The sequence below is a fragment of the Chanodichthys erythropterus genome, chromosome 19 (genome assembly GCF_024489055.1).
Source record: "Chanodichthys erythropterus isolate Z2021 chromosome 19, ASM2448905v1, whole genome shotgun sequence".
In the NCBI taxonomy this organism is placed as follows: Eukaryota; Metazoa; Chordata; class Actinopteri; order Cypriniformes; family Xenocyprididae; genus Chanodichthys; species Chanodichthys erythropterus.
In genome coordinates, this window is record NC_090239.1 from 30017637 (window position 1) to 30035636 (window position 18000).

The following is an 18000-nucleotide window of genomic DNA, read 5'->3' on the forward strand; positions in this document are numbered from 1 at the left end:
TTTTGACTACATTAATCAAGCTCATTCATTCAATTATTATTCACAGATATTACATGATCAAGAGACAGAATTTTTGTCCTTAAATTTGTCTAATAGGTTTGTAAACCAACAAACCAACCTTTTTCCTAAACAAGCCTACTTAGTGACAGTATAATTTTGACTAAATTGTTATTGAATTTTTATTTCTAGAACATATCAAATCATTCATATAATAGTTTTAAACTGCAAACCCCATCTAATATTTATTGTGATATTGTCTGAAGGTTTACTGAACTCCTTTTTGAAGAGTTTCAAACCTATTTCGTTACCATTAAATGACCATGACTGATTTGCAATAAAGATAAAAACTTACCTTTTCGATTCAAGCTGTTCCTTCAATTTGCTGTACATTTCCAGGACTGTAGAAATATAAATAAAAGAGGGGAAAAAAGACATTGTATTAAAAATAAATCAAACTGACACATTTTGTCCACTTCCTAAATATAAATTAGTGCTTTTCGAAAGAAACCACAACCTAACTTAATTTATCTACAGCATCGTCCAATAAGTTTCTTGATGAAACCACAGTATCAACAGAACATCAAATTCTCTTTCTGTCTGTCCTAACAGCTAGGAATTGATGTATTAAGTTTTAAGTCCAAGAAAAATGTAGAGATAAACACTGAGCACTGTTTAATGAGGACCTGGACTCGTTACTGTAATAAGAAACCATGGGAACATTCACATTTAGTTTCTCGATTGTTTTTTGATGAAATCTCTAGAGTGGTTACAGCCCATACGGGGAGATTTTAAAGAGCGCCTTTCGGTTACACGAACGCGCCGTCTCACCGGGAATGCAGAGCTGCAACTTCTCCACAGTGGTGGCCATGTTCCTCTGTTGAACCCGGCAGCGGATGACCTCCTCCGTTTGGGCCGTCACCTTACATAAGGGAAGGTCAAAGAGTGTGAAGCCCTCTCAATTAACGAGACAGTCCTCTCTGCGCTATTGTCTGATAATCGACATTCTTTTCTTCTGCCCATCTAACGGCAGACATGCTAACAAAGCCAGACTGTGCCATACCTCCCGTCCGGCGTCTTGAAGTCTTCGATTGGTGTCACTCACTTGGCCCTTAAAACATAATATCACTTTTGTTAGACAAATAAGCCCACGATTCCCTGTTGTAACTGCTCACCCTTGTAATCAGATCATACTTCATGAGGAGTCAAGAACAAAGACATGCAAATTCAAATTAAATGTGCAGCGGGAACTTGAACTTTTGGTCGGTAGGGAGCTTTTATGGCCGGTAATCACTTCTGACAGCCCTTTCTAACAGATTCTGTGACAAACTTCTCAATTTTACTTGGGATTTTTGAACTTTGGTTGTTCCTCTGGCTCTGTCAAACAATTCAAATCAATGACCCAATTGACCATTGGTCCCTTGTTGGTAACTTCAATGAGCTCTATGTGCCATTCATTGTCTGGGGTAAAATGCGGATAGCATTTTCTGGTAATTAAACATTCTTTTTTTTCTTTTTCTTTTTTTCGGCTGAACACAAACGCTGGGTGGCTGATTAACAAATGTGAAGACCTCCACACCACTGCGCCAGTATAGTGCCCCAGGTGCAGGGACCGCACGGCCGCAGACTTTCCCACATATTAAGTCTCATTAGGTCATCGTAATAAGGAAACGCTTTTTGAGTTATTAAAATACTCATTTATTCGCGAACAAAGAGGGCCCAGCGAACTCATTGATGCCGTATGTGCTCTCTTGTTATCTGAATATGCTTTATATAATGTGGGTCTAATTACGAGGATTTGTGAGCCACTCCTGTGCCGTTTGGTCACCATATTTCACTCTGGGAAGTGGAAAGGGAGCTAAAGAGAATTGGCGTGCGATTCCAGCGCGAGGTCTGGAGCGCGCTGCTGAACCCCGTGAACACGCAATGACCGATCTGTGGTGGATGATAGCTAGGCACTTTGGGCAGCTCTCCATCCAATGGGAGTTTGCGGAAACCAACAAATAATAGCACAATAACTACGCAAATTCAATTGTGCTACAAACTTCATTTCGGAGAATGGTGCTTAATTGTCTACTGTATACTTTATTGTAGAAGTGTAGAAGATACTGTCTAAACATGCATTTTAAATGAACAAACATGTACAAATAATACTGAAAAATAATTGTTTTATCATGTCAGTAAATCATTGTTAAAAGGCATGTAAATAAAAAAATTGTTTTTCAATAAAATAAAACAAGGGATAATATTTTATTTATTATGGTTTTCATTTATACTCTACCACAGTGGTCGGCAACTTGCCCGCCAGCAATAATATCTGGCCCGCGCCCGCAGCCAGATTATTTTGATAGCGGCTGATTCTGAAACAGATCTGTCTGGAGAGCGCAGTTCATGGTTGCATAGCAACGACAGACGACACAGGAGCGCAAGCGATTTGGAAAGGAAAGAGGCGCGGCCACGCTTTCCACACGTTTTTAGACACGACATGTTAACGGCCCCTAATATTATATTCTTTGCAAACTGCAGATAAGAGACACTGGCTTTGCATTCACATGAATGCATAGCTGTCTTTCCATTCTTCTTTGTATGCCCCATTTTCGCTGTCAATTTCCTCTTTAGACTCTTTGATAGTGCCATTTTCTCTCACCAGCTAGCTTAAATGTTAACATCACTCTGCACACAATGTAATAGCTTACCTCCAGCATGCAAACAATAAAAAAAAAAAAAAATGCAGTTTAGTGCGTGAGGATTCCAAGACATAATTCTGAGTGTAAAAGTAGGATACGTCAAATAATTATTACAATAAGTTAGGCTCCATTGTGTAACAAGTTAATTAAAATTCATTATGAGCATGACTCAAACATGCCATTAATGGGCTTATTCAGGACCTCTTTTATTTTTTTTGTTATTTTTATCCATTTCGCATCTCCCACATGTGTGTTTTAGCAAGGTGGTCTGTGTTGCAAGTTGGTAAATGAAGATACTTGCCAGGTTACGTGTCACTACTCTGCTTTATTAATTTATCTAGTGTAAAACCCAGACACTGCCACACAAATGTGACTATTTGTTAATGACTGTCCTACTACAGGATTTAACACAGAGTAACAGCTCATTACCAGTTACAAAAGACACTGTAACAGTCGGTCACGGGCAATTCTAGTTGCATTTTTCATCAATTAGCCTAATTTCTTAAATTATCCTTTATCTATGTTCTGGCCCGCCATTTAATGGTGAAACATTTTTTTGGCCTGATGCCAAACTTAATTGCAGACCCCTGCTCTACCGTTTAAAAGTTTGGGATCAATACGATTTTTTTAAAAGAGATTATTAGTCTTATTCAGCAAGGATACACTAAATTAATCAAAAGTGACAGTAAACATTTATAATGTTACGAAAGATTTCCATTTTAAATAAATGCTGTTCTTTTGAACTTTCTATTCATTGAATCATGGAAAAAAACTTATCACAGTTTCCACAAAAATATAACTCTCTTCAGGCTTTTTGAGCAGCCAATCAGAACATTAGAATGATTTCTGAAGTATCACGTGACACTGAAGACTGGAGTAAAGATGCTGAAAATTCTGCTTTGTCATCACAGGAATGAATTACATTTTAAAATATCCTAAAATACATTTATTTGAAATTGTAATAATAATTTACACTATTACAGGTTTTACTGTATTTTTGATGAATGTTGAGCATAAGACACTTTAAATATTAAAACATCTTACCCAACCCAAACTTTCGAATGGCAGTGTATTTACCAATATAAAAATACAAAGTAATAATAAAAAGTAATATTTACCTACATATATTTCTTACTACAAGATTTTTATATGTAAACATTTTTTTTAAGCGATTCCACTACTGATAAAAAGCTTAATTTTGGATTGCAAGCAAAATCAAGAGTAGAATTTGTGATTATTCTATTTATCACCAGCCCTGTTTAGTATAATGGTATATTTTTCCAGTACCATGTACCATGATTTTACCATCTGATACTATTATAATACCATGGTATTGTCACAATAAATAGCAGGGAAAAATTTATTATTTCAAACTAATAAAGAATAACATATAATTTCTAATTCCATCAAATAACTTTGATCATGATTTCAAATTACCATCAGTTTCTCAGCATCCGCTCGGACTTTCAGCAGTTCTGTGATGGCGTCCACGAATCCCTGATGATGGAAGTTGCACATTTTCTCAATCTCTCTGTCATGGTTGCGTATTCTGGCATCAAGTTTCTCCATAAACCTTTTGTGTGCGTTGGGCTGATCATCGTAAACGGATCTATAAAACAAACATCAAATTCATACATTAAACTTTTTCAACCAACAAAAAAATCTTTAAAGAAACACTAATTCTGTATGAATGAATAGAGATGTGTCAATGGTGAATTTGACATTTTTACATTTATAACCCCTTCAAAATGATCTATATTTCAGCATGAAAGGCTCATAAATGCCATCTCATCTTCATTCAAATCAACAATAATACACCAGACTTTTTCATGGAGAAGCACCACTTTAGAAAGTGTTAAACACCTATTATTTTATGTAATTACAGGGAAGAAACACACTTGGCACTGATGTTCACACCTTGTGTTTCCCCTTCAGATAGCACACACACACACAAACACACTTATCCTTCAATAATCTGCAGGTGGTGTTCTCAATCTAAGAGCATGTGTGTATCAGTAGCTGTGGTAGCCTATGTGTACAGCAGTGAGAGCTGGCAAAGTGAGGCCAACAGATGGGCCACTTCTTCAGAGTGTTGTGAGATCACAGAGTGTGTTGCCCTCCTCACTGTTCCAGATGGCCAAAGAGAGCCGTCTCTCTCAGTGAAGAAGAACAATCCGAGATGATTCAGGGTCTCACTTTCTGACACAGACAGGAAGTGTGAAGGGAACTGACACTGTAAAAGTGCTGCATGAATTATCATTTACGATCAATGTGAAACAGTGAACAGACCATTTTATTTCCCTAAAGTAATGGATTTCAAAGCAAAACAAAAATGTTCAAAATGGGCCATTCAAAATGTGTTTTTTTTTGGAATTTTTACCCATTAGTGATTGATTAGATTTAGGTATTACCATGATTCTGGGCTGTAACACATTTCAAAGAGGCTCTATGAAAAATCTGAGGAGGAAAAAAAAAAAAAACTTCTATAAAAGGTATATCTTAAGATATTATTAAAATATGTTTAAGACAATATTTTAACAAATTTCTCTGGTACAGTGCAGAATTATTACAGTTACCTAAAATTAAAACTATTCAAAAACTTTTTTGTTACTTGAAATAAAATACAATTTTATTTTAGTTAGTTGCCAAGGCAACATCTCATTTTCTTTTAGTTAAACTTAAACTAAAATAGACTAAAACATAAAAAATAAACTACATAAAAAAAATGAAAAAACAACAACAAAATAACTAAAACTGGAACTAAAATGAAATGAAAAATATATAAATACAAAATAATTTAAAGTATTAATAAAAACTATAATATTATTTAAATGATACTAAAATAACATTGGTGCAATGACAATTTAATTGTAACAACTGTTACATTTTGTTGTCTTTACACGTGAACGCTCAAAACGAAGGGGTGGGGGAAAGGGAAGGGGTAAGGGGTAGAATTGGGATTGGGCTTTAGTTCATCCTGGATGGTGGACTCATGAATAGTTCTCCAAGTGCGCCATCCTGTGGGCAACAAGGGAACACAGCATACTGAACCTGATGCATAAATATTTAATAAAAAACATCAGCCATAGATCAGTGGCTCTCAGGTGGTTCTGCTCCAGGACCTGAACATGAAGCGGTTACTCACTCAAGTAACAGAAGTGATGTGCAAAAGTAATAAAGACATCCTCAAACACTAAAATTGATTAATAATACTATGTATTGCATAGACCCAACAATATGACATTCAGAGCGCATTTGTATACATTGGAACAGTACCATATCACAAACTCACTGCCATTCATTTTTTTAAAGTTTCCAAGGATAATTATTTTAATTTATCCCTGTCATGTGTGCAAATATAAATCAAATAGAATGAAAACTATCTATTCAGAAATGCATTAGTATAAAAACTGTCTTTTCAAGGGTTGATTGCAGCATCACCTCTTTTCTCAGAGTGTCTGAAATGATATGATAAAGGATTCAGTCTCTAAACCCCTCCTTTCTGAGAACCTACTCTACTCTGATTGGTCAGATGGCCCAGTCTGTTGTGATTCGTTTATCGTTTATAGCGTGTCAGAAACAAAACACTATTCAGCACAGGAGGCATTCCACACAAAAATGTCAAAATGCCTTTTTGGAGAGTATTCACACAAACACAGTGGGTTATATTTTAAGTAAGCTTACACAGCTGAAAACGCATGTGTAACAGTATACTGGATCCGTGCATTAGCTCTTAAAGTGACAGCAGCCTAATAAACCTGCTGCATTCGTTAACATTAACATAATTTCGTTCTGTTGTATTTATTTTCCAGTTTTATTTGTAATTACTTTCTTTGTTCTTATTGTATTGCTGGCAGTTTTCTTGTCTTTTATAACTGTTTTGAGGACCTTTTTCTTACATTTGTTAACCCAGTATTAGTTTTGCTGAAGTATCGATAATTCTGAAATTTCACTGCTATTTAAAATAAGAAATAAGACTTTGATCATGTCACCAACCAATAATTGTATTAAATAATCGTGGTTACAATACTGACCAAAAATAATTGTGATTATGCTTTTTGCCATAATCGAGGAGCCCTAGTTGGCACTATGCAAATTTTTTACAAAACTGAAAAAGCATAATGGGGCACTTTAAAATAGAAGATAAATTAAGCAGAACAAAGTGTGATGACATGGTGTTGGGCTAGCAAAGTTCTGCTATTCTTTTGCTTCCTTGTTTTATTGAGGTGACTGCCTTAACTAAAAATGTAAAGTAACTCATTACAAAACATTATGGGCCAGATTTACTAACAGCTTGAGCCAGCGCAAACCTCTTTTGGCATTAAAAAAAACTTCTGTCAGGATTTACTGAAGACATGCAGTGAAAAATTAGCGCTGAAAAGGCGGCTGACCCTTATGGCATATGCATTTGTAGGAGTTTCTCTTTCAGATGCAAAATTTATGGGAGGAGAGTGTTTAAATAAATCATGGAAGGTAATTTACTAAGGTTTATGCTAGTCAATTTACTGGTATTTGCGGCAATGGGATTTGCGCCCCCCCAAGAATCATGATGAGAATAATAAACTCCAAAGATCCAATCAGGCAGGATAAATGGTTTGTCTCTCTATGACTCACATGTGAGTATCAGCAGAAGCAGGTGCTTCCTCTGTTCACAGGTGTGTTTGTGTCAGAGGCAGAAATAACTTTGAAATTACTTCATGAGACATACTGGAAATGTAGCATCTGAATAGTGGCAGTAATTAGCATGGGGTCATATGAAGCAAACTGCATTAAATGATCTCAACCAAAACTAGACAAAAATAAAAATATTCATAATAACAAATTAGCAAAGTCTTGGATGGCTCAATGCTAGTAAAACAGCCAGCTGGATCTCTCTATCAGATGCCAAGAAGAAGGTTCGGATGAAATCCAGGTTGCCATTGGCAACACGGCCTCAATGTCTAGACTGTGAATGGCAACCTTTAATATGGCACTACACAATGTTGCTAGTTCTGAGTGATTTTTACCACAATATGATACAATTCCTAGGGTGTTCTGAGTCGTTGAGAAACCCGATTTGAAATGTTCACAAAATATTTTCAAAAATCTAACTGAATAGAGAAAATGATGAGTGAGCAGCAGATTTTTTTCAATAGTCCAAAGGCAAAGAATATAAACTAAACAATGTGTATTTCTTGTTTTTGTCAATGTGTCTTGTTTGACGAAAATAGACTTTAAATTAAGTTGTCATGCATATATGTACACACACACACACACACACACACACACACTTTAGTTTACCGGTGTTCTTTCACTGTTTGGCTTCAGCTCATGCAGCTCAAACTGGTCAATAGAGTGCATTAGAGCCCGTCCACTTAGAACTCTTTCCATTCACTTTTCCCATTGGGATTTTGTTTTTAAAAAAGTCTTTGTTACAGCGTTATAGGCCATGAACCAAACCAACCAGCAACGAGGTGACTTTTAAACATTACAAACGAATTGGAAGCAAAAAGAATTTGAAAAAGAGACAAAGATAAAAGAAAGTGTACTTAATGGTTACCATAATTGATGTGCAAGTTGATGAATGTTGTTTTTATGTGAATAAAAGCCTAAATTCAATCCATTCATCATATAAAGCGATCGAGTCTCTTAAGAAAATTTAGAATAAACCACTCAATTCATATGGATTAGTTTTACGACCTCTTTATGAAAGTGGTAGTTGCATAGCTGTCAATGTAGAGACAGATATCGCTCAGATTTCAGATTTTTGTTCTGAAGATGAAAGAAACTCGTACGGTTTTGGAATGACATGAGGGTGATTAATGACAATTTTAATTTTTCCGTGAACTATCCATTTAATGAAGAAAAGAATTACAATCCCATGAAGTATTGGGAATGACAGTGGGTGCTTTCAAACTAGCACTTTTGGTGCACACCCAGGTTCGATTGACGTGACAGTTTAGTCAGTCCATTTGTTGATGTGAACGCCGTCTTCCGAACTTGGATGCACATCTGCAAATGTTAAAAAGTCCCAGGTCCACATAAAAAGGGTGGTCTGGGGTGTGGTTCATTTAAACTCCAGTACGGTTCCCTGCTGATATGAACAATCATACTAAATTGAAGTGAATAGCAAATGATGACGTACGATTCAATAAAATTGTGTGTTTGTTCTCATTCGCTTTCCTGACAAGCGTGACTGATGCACTGCATGCAGAGAGAATTTAAAGTTAATTATATGTATAGAAACAACATATTTTAAGATTATTGCAAAATATGCATATAGTATTTCGACAGCATAGCAAGACATTTATGTCGATTACGTCATTTGAGGTGCTTCATGGGAGAGGGCAGTTTTGACAAACTCTCTGATTGGTTGAATTTTCTGTACAGCGTCATGTGTAATGTATTTTTTCTCCACAAATTCAGCTGTTACACACAATTATTTTAAAAATAAAATAATGTGAACTAATGTCTTGATTAACAACTTCAGAACTCACAGTAGGCCTGTCTATAAAAGGTTTATTATTAGCCTAATTGTTAAAAAGAGAAAATGAATGTCATTTTTAATTCCGGATCCTATCTGTTGCACTCTATACCAACAGCATGTTTCAATTAAAATTGTTTAATTATAATCATAATGCACCTTTTTGTGAAACAGGTCTCCATTATCAATGAAAAAAAATTTGACAACCTAGGTGGAATCTTACTGGCCCAAACGCTGAAATGGAAAGTTTGTATTGTAAGGCCTAGACCAACTAAGATGTGTTCAGCTTTACAAAACAGTTTGCCCTATTTTATTTTTTACATCTATATATCCCCTATGCGGTTACCTGGTCAACCTTTTCCTGCCACCCAGATGGAAAATGCTGAAGGCCAATTTCTACTGAAAACACGCAAGCTTTCTAAAATCGGTACCCACTTCCACTGAATTTCAGAAGGTCGTATTTCACCCCATAATGGGATATCCTTTCTGCGAATCTGCACACACGCACACAGAACTACTATCAGCAAGACCATGTTCACAACGAGTTTCCTCCTTCCTGTTATTGAATTCAACAGACCAAAGAGCGGCAAGTTCCGGACAACTGCCAGGAGGTACTGAAGGAAACAAAGACAGAGCGAGTAAAAGTCAAGCCTCTTCATTTACGGCTCAAACACAAAACACAGAACATTATACAGTTACAACTACTGCCACAGGGTAGTTAATGAAACCAAACTACACCCTATTGTAACACAAGCTTGAATGAGTGACAATCACTGTTTACACATGCACTTTTATGAAAATAGGCTTAGGGAATTCTAGGTTATTCCAGGGTTTTTGCAAAAAGCAGCATTCTGAAACATCATGTAAACGTGAACAGTGTTCTGGGTGTGGTAAACCAAGACAAAATGGTTTACCACACCCAGTTTTTTGCCAGAGAACACAGCACATGTGGTCATGTAAACGTACAAGTGACATTATTACATGTTTCTGAAGAAAATCTATAAGTAACATGGCTGATGTAATGGAAGAGTATGGAGAAAGCTGCTTGATTATGCTGGCAAACATTTATTTGGGTTAAAGGGATAGTTCACCCAAAAATTTAAATCCTGTCAACATTTATACACCCTCGTGTCAATCCAATCCCACAAGACTTTGGTTCATCTTCAAAACACAAACAGGAGGTTTCCATCCCTCCATCAATGTAACCAAAACTGAAAAAAATTCAAAAAGGTTTGTCGTAAAATGAATCCATATACATATGGGTATATTAGGGCTGTCAAAATAGCTGAAAAACTCAAATTTTATACTTAAATATTACAAATATTTGAATTATATTCGATTTTAAAAGGCATAATTTCAGTTAGAGGAAAGAAAGCTTTTGGCGTGTCTCTTGAGTCCACATAAGGGCAAAATATTAAGCCACTGCATTAAATTGCTTATTCAAAAACAATGAAATAATGATTGTCTGTTTATATAAAAAAAAAAAAAAAAGAAAAGAAAAAAAAAAGTTAAACTAACGTTCAGAAATCAAATATAACTTCGGAAATTGCATAAACAATTACGAACATAACAGCATCATATATTTATGGCATAGTTTAATACAAAGAGCTGAAGCGCCGATCACACTTTTTTACATTTAAAACATGACATACAGTAAAAAGACGCTTCCCTAAAATTCGAACGCACTGACTTTTTGCATTTGAATGTGCATTTTTATTTTAAATTCGATAAATTATTAAAATTCTAATTTGGCAGCCCTAGTGTATATAGTGCATGAACTGCATTTTTATTTAATATATATATATATATATATATATATATATAGAGAGAGAGATATATATATATATATATATATATATATAGAGAGAGAGATATATATAGATATAGATATAGATATAGAGAGAGAGAGAGAGAGAGAGAGAGAGAGAGAGAGATAGAGAGATAGAGAGATAGAGAGATAGAGAGATAGAGAGATAGATAGATAGATAGATAGATAGATAGATAGATAGATAGATAGATAGATAGATAGATAGATAGATAGATAGATAGATAGATAGATAGATAGATAGATAGAAAGAACTTTAAACCATAATAAAACAACAACATATCATTGAAAACAAATGCTTCTTACAAGAAAGCTGTTTGAGAAATTAAAACTATGTTTGCACATTTTCTTAAAGGCACAGTTCACACAAAAATGACTATTGCGTCATCATTTATTCAGCCTCATGTCGTTCCAAACCCTTAAGTCTTTGGTTAACCTTTGAAACACAAATTAAGGGAGTATTCACACTAGGAAAGTCTGTTAACTTGCTTTGGTCTGGACCAAATACAATGTCGATTTTTTTTTTTTTTTGGTGTGGTTCGCTTTCACACTGCCCTTTTTGCAAGTGAACCAAAATTTGTAAACAAAACCACATGTGTGCCAAGGTCATCCATTCATTGGATAGAAATTCTCAAGCAGAGAACTATACCAGAGTTCGTTTGGATCTGGACCAAGACCACCTCTTCATCTGGGTCTCGGTACGGTTGCTTGGTCCACACCAAAACAAGTGCGATTGCTGTATTCACTCCTGCCCAAAAGATCCGCACCAAGCGGGGAAACGAACTTGAGTTTGATTCAATCTAACCAAATAAGACAGATGTGAATACACCCTAAGATATAATAAATGAAACCTGAGAGGTTTCAGACCCTCCATTCTTGAAACTATGTTTGGTACATACATAGTCTGTACACTATATTTAATGTTACTTTTTACTTGACGGTTACACCACTTGATCTTTTGAAATGAAATAAATAATGCTGAAGAATTCATTTCAATCTAATATGACTTTGATTCAATAGGAAAAATCAGTTGATCCAATATCCCTTATTTTTTAAATCAAATCATCTGCCAAATTTAACATTTAGACTGCAACCAAGCGGAAAAGCTCAGGCACATCATGATAAAGCACTTTCCCTGCACACCTTTGAGCTTACAAGGTAACATAAATATGTTAAAAGCAGGTGAAGTTTTCCTTCAAAGACTTGATAGGTAACATTTCTGAGGTCTGCTGAATGAGAAAATACAGATGTCATACTGGTAATGATTAATGTGTGAATGTCAGTAAAGAACATGTGGCCTCAGGACATGTTGCACATGCTGGAATGTCGATTTGCATGTCCTGAAGATCTGCTTTTTAGAGGCCTTCATCAACAGCTGGTTTGGTTAACATCCAAAAGAATGAATCTCTCAATATAGTCACATAGTTCAATATCATGAGATCATCTGTGTAATATGAGCCATCTAGAACTTCTGTTGTATAACAGAAACGTCTAATTTTTAAACAATTTTATTCACAACAATTTGCAAAGTGATTTATTGCTTCCAGAAGTTAAAGTTATAGCCTAAATGGCTACTATCTTGAGAGTTTTCTGACAATATTCACAGTCATATTAAGATCTAGATGAGAGCATGCACTCACAGTGCAAAAGGTCAACTCAATTCTCCTGAAATAATTTCTATAATAATGATCAAGCCAAAGTCTTCACAATGAGATGCGGATGAGCGCTACTGAATTCTATAAATTCATAAATCCATGGTGTGATGGAGCCAAACTTAAAACATCATAACGACTAAAGCTAAGGGGCAGTTGTGGCCTAATTAGTTAAAGAGTCAGACTTGTAACCCAAAGGTCGCAGGTTCGAGTCTCAGTACCAGCGGGAAATGTAGGTGGAGGGAGTGAATGAACACTCTCATTACCCACAACTGAGGTTGAGCAAGGCACCTAACCCCCAATCACTCCCCGTGCGACGCAGCAAAACTGGCTACACACTGCTCTGTGTGTGTTTTCACGGTGTGTGTGCATGTGTGCACTTGGATGGGTGAAATGCAGAGCACAAATTCCACAAATGGGACACCATACTTGGCCACACGTCACTTTGACTAACAATCTCATGATGAGATACAGCCATGCTCTACTGGGAAAAAAATTAAGTCATGTCAAGATCATGATTCACGACATTATGAATTCTAATGAAATAAAAATCAATCCAAAGATGACATTATTTTTAAAAATTTGTGATTGTAGCTACTGAAGTGCTACTGAAATCATGATCTTTTTAGAAATCATAAAGCCGATAGCCTTGTGGGCAGCCCCAGCCATATAGCACCATTGCTCTTTTCGCGAACCGAGTTCGAGTCCCGGCTCGTGGACCTTTACGGATCCCGTCCCCCTCTCTCTCTCTCTCACCACTTCGCTTCCTGTCTTCTTACCGTCCTATCATAATAAAAAGGCAAAGCCACCAAAATAAATCTTAACACAAAAAACAAACAAACAAAAAAACAAGTCAAAGTACTCATAATCAGATTTTGAAATCATAAAGACAAATGTCATGATGGGAAACAAGTGAATGCTACCAACACCATTATTTGTGATTCTTAGAACTCATAAAACCAAAGATTTCATTACAGGATGGAGCTGAACGCTATTGAAATCATGATTTCATGAGAAATCATGAAGCCAAAAATGTCATGACAAGATACAGATGATTGTTTCTGCAATCATGATTGCCAAAGATGTCCTGATGGGACGCAGCTGAACGCTACCAAAATCATGACTTGTTTTTTTAGAAATCATAAAGCTAAAGATGCCATGATGAAATGCAGCTGAGCTCTACCAAAATCATGATTTTATCAAAAAAAAAAAAAAAATCATGAAGCCAAAGATCTCATGACAGGGCACAGAAGAGTGCTACCAAAATTATGCTTTTTTTAAATCTTTTTTTTATCTTTTTTTTTTTTAGAAAACATGAAGACTCAAATGTCATGATGGGACACACCTGAGCACTACTGAAATCATGATTTTATCAGAAATCATAATAAAGCCAAAGATGTCATGATGGGACACAGCTGAATGCTACCAAAATCATGATTGTTTTTTTTTAGAAATCATAAAGCTAAAGATGTCATGATGGAACGCAGCTGAGAGCTATCAAAATCATGATTTTATCAAAAAAATCATGACAGGATGAAGCTGAATGCTATGGAAATCATGATTTCATGAGAAATCATGAAGCCAAAAATGTCATGACAAGATACAGATGAGTGCTTCTGCAATCATGATTTTTTATAAATCATACAGCCAAAGATGTCCTGATGGGACGCAGCTGAACGCTACCAAAATCATGATTTTATCAACAAAAAAAAAAAGAAAAATCATGAATACAAAGATCTCGTAACAGAGCACAGAAAAGCGCTACCGAAATTATGCTTTTTTTTCTCTTTTTTTTTGAAATCATGAAAACTCAAATGTCATGATGGGACACACCTGAGCACTACTGAAATCATAATTTTATCAGAAATCATAATAAAGCCAAAGATCTAATGATGGAATGTAGCTGAATGCTTAATGATTTTATGAAAAATCATAAAGCAAAAGATCTCATTATGGGATACAGATGAACAATACTGAAATCATGATTTCATGAGAAATCATGAAGCCAAAAATATCATGACAGTATACAGTTGAGTGCTTCGGCAATCATGATTTTTATTAGAAATCATACAGCCAAAGATGTCATGATGGAAGGCAGCTGAATGCTACAAAAATCATAATAGTTTTTTGTAGAAATCATAAAGCTAAAGATGTCATGATGGGACACACCTGAGCACTACCGAAATCATGATTTTATCAGAAATCATAATAAAGCCAAAGATCTAATGACGGAATGTAGCTGAATGCTTAATGATTTTATGAAAAATCATAAAGCAAAAGATCTCATTATGGGATACAGATGAACGATACTGAAATCAAGATTTTATAAGAAATCATGAAACCAAAGAAGTCATGATGGGATGTAAAAAAAATCTTTAGTGGTATAAAAAGCATCATGAAATCAGGATTTCTACTGAAGTAGTCAAACAGAATATCTCATGATGAAATGCCACTGTGCTGAAATGATCAAATTGTGAGTGACATCATGATTTCATCAGCTACATCTGAACTCAGAGAAGAATATTAATGTCCAGCTCAACCCAGACTCATTTGCTAACGCCACACCCACCCATATTTCGTCAGCTTTCATCCTTCCGTAGTTGAAATGTGTTTGGAAAAGGAAATTGAGTGTATACTGAAGTATTTAACCTGACAGAGGTGTCCATTTGGAAAAACTAAAGCTATTTTGCTCCGAGCTTTCCACCTGTCGACAGGTCCATCATATTCATAATGCAGTGAGACCGTCACCGGGCCTGTGCAGCTTCACCTCAGATGTTTACATCTTAGATTATTAAATCATAACAGCAGACAGATAGACATATGCATGCCAATTTATGATAAATAACTCAAACATAACATCACCCGATCTTACTCGATGAATGACAGGAAAACAACGATCAGCAGCCTGTGTCATTGAATGTGTGTTTGAATCAGTGTCAGGACAGCATATGCGACCATTAAAAAAAAAAATCATATGGAAAAACACGAAATCACATTGAATCGATTAGCACTTAATTTTATAGCTTTATCAGCAATGACAAAGTCCTGCTGAGCTGCATCTTTAGCAAACAAAGGCCTGCTTTCCATCCATCAGACAGGCGAAAACATCACATCACCATCTGAACGGTAAATAAGAGCAGATGATGCACATCTCTCACCGTAGCGTCGGCCCCACGCACGCCGTGTCCGTGCTCTCGATCTCCTGTAATATTCGTTCATGTTCGGTGATAGTCTCCAGGCTTTCGCTCTCCGCCATGTTGGCTCTAAGCGTCACAGTGTTCATTTGTGACAATGCCGAGAGAGATGCAGTAACACGAGCCCACCGAAAGGGGGAGCCAGTCTGGAAACTCGCTGGGTTTGCAGGCCAGAATAAAGGGTCAAGCTAAACTAAGTGGAAGCTTGTAAATATTGTGTACAACTCTCTTTTCTCATCTCAACACTTTTGATGAATAGCTATGCTCTTAATTTTGTCGTTTCATCTGAATTTGTAAGATCTAGTAAGTCAAAAGGGGATAAATGATCTAATTTATTGTCTGGAAAATATGACATTAAAGTATTGAATCAAAATAATTGTTTTTGTGTGTGTGTATTTGTTAATGAGGCATTTGTGGAAACATTAATGTTTTTAGATTTGTGAAAAAAATATTGTTTTTATTTTAAAGTGTAAAGATTAAATTATTGTTATTATTATTAAAGGAACACTCCACTTTTTTGAAAAAAAAAAAAAAGGGTCATTTTCCACCTCTCCTAGAGTTAAACAGTTGAGTTTTACCGTTTTCAGATCCATTCAGCCGATCTCTGGTCTGGCGGTACCACTTTTAGCATAGCTTAGCATAGTTCATTGGATCTGATTAGACCGTTAGCATCTCGCTCAAAAAAATGAACATATTTTTCCTATTTAAAACTTGACTCTTCTGTAGTTACATTGAGTACTAAGACCGACGGAAAATGAAAAGTTGGGATTTTCTAGGATGATATTGCTAGGAACTATACTCTCTTACCGGCGTAATAATCAAGAAACTTTGCTGCCGTACCATGTGTGCAGCAGTGCAATGATATTACGCAGCGCCTCTCACAAATGTCTCCATGGTTGCAAGGCACACTCCCTGTGCAAACAGGGGGTCACAGCCGCTGCGTAAATTGTTTGTAAATTGTCTTTCTAAATGTTTCGTTAGCATGTTGCTAATGTTCTGTCAAAGTCCCTTTAAGTGTTATTCTATAGTCTTTGGTACTGTTAAATATGGTTAAAGTTACCATCGTTTCTTACTGTATTCACGGAGACAAGACTGTCGTTATTTTCATTTTTAAACACTTGCAATCTGTATAATTCATAAACACAACTTCATTCTTTATAAATCTCTCCAACAGTGTAGCATGAGCCGTTAGCCACAGAGCATAACCTCAAACACATTCAGAATCAAATGTAAACATCCAAATAAACACTGCACTTACGTGATCAGACATGTTGCATGACGAACACTTTGTAAAGATCCATTTTGAGGGTTATATTAGCTGTGTGAACTTTGTTTATGCACTGTTTAAGGCAAGCGCGAGCTCCGTGGGCGGGAAGCGTGAGCATTTAAAGGGGCCGCAGCCTGAATCGGCTAATATTTAATGATGCCCCAAAATAGGCAGTTAAAAAAATTTATTAAAAAAAATCTATGGGGTATTTTGAGCTGAAAATTCACAGACACATTCAGGGGACACCTTAGACTTATATTACATCTTTTAAAAAATCGTTCGATGGCACCTTTAAATATAACATTAGGGTACTATTTTCTTATACAGCAAATCTTCTTGGCATGCCTTTCACAATATGGTTGCGACGTCTGTAATAATTAATAAGTCATAAATAAATATTATTACATATAATTGTGGGAAAAGAATACATACGGTTAATGCATCCATCAAAAACACTATTATTTTATCATTTTACCTCAAAGTCGTTCCTAGGGGCAGGTCTACTGATTCCAGTTCTGCAAAAACATTCCCATAGACCTTTCCTTCTCCTTTGTCCTCTTCTTGAGGACTTGCGGGAGTCTTGAGACTGCTGCTGCTGCCGTACATGTCTGGCTGTTGTGTTGGGAGAGCCGCGCTCCAGCAGGACATACATATGCTATGGGTCAGCAGAAAAATGCAACTAAGGAAAAGGGACAGACCTTGTGATCACTAGTACTTTGAATCCAACAAAACAGGCTTAAGTGCCGTCCTGTTAAATATTTCCCAATTGTGCTTCAAGATTTTTCACACTTCTGGACTCGGATCTTTATTTTATGGTACCCGAGTCACTATAAAAGATGTGTAATATTGTAAAAATAGTTTACAGATGTTTATGACAAATTCATTTATAATGTATTAAAACTGTTTGTAAGAATA

The 18000-nt window shown here is 35.9% G+C and overlaps 1 protein-coding gene across 4 annotated transcripts in view; it reads right to left on the reverse strand.

The window, feature by feature from the left end:
• Positions 1–18000, reverse strand: part of exoc6 (exocyst complex component 6) — a 71235-nt gene that overhangs the window by 53120 nt on the left and 115 nt on the right. For 2 of the 4 annotated variants that reach the window (XM_067368784.1, XM_067368785.1), the window contains exons 2-6: positions 17561–17740; positions 4122–4293; positions 1061–1108; positions 829–919; positions 353–398 (exon numbers count right to left, since the gene is read on the reverse strand). In XM_067368784.1, the coding sequence (XP_067224885.1) occupies positions 353–398; positions 829–919; positions 1061–1108; positions 4122–4293; positions 17561–17740 (537 nt within the window). Of the gene's footprint in view, positions 1–352; positions 399–828; positions 920–1060; positions 1109–4121; positions 4294–15782; positions 15923–17560; positions 17741–18000 lie in introns of those variants that run through there. The other 2 variants (XM_067368786.1, XM_067368787.1) reach the window with 1 other exon arrangement.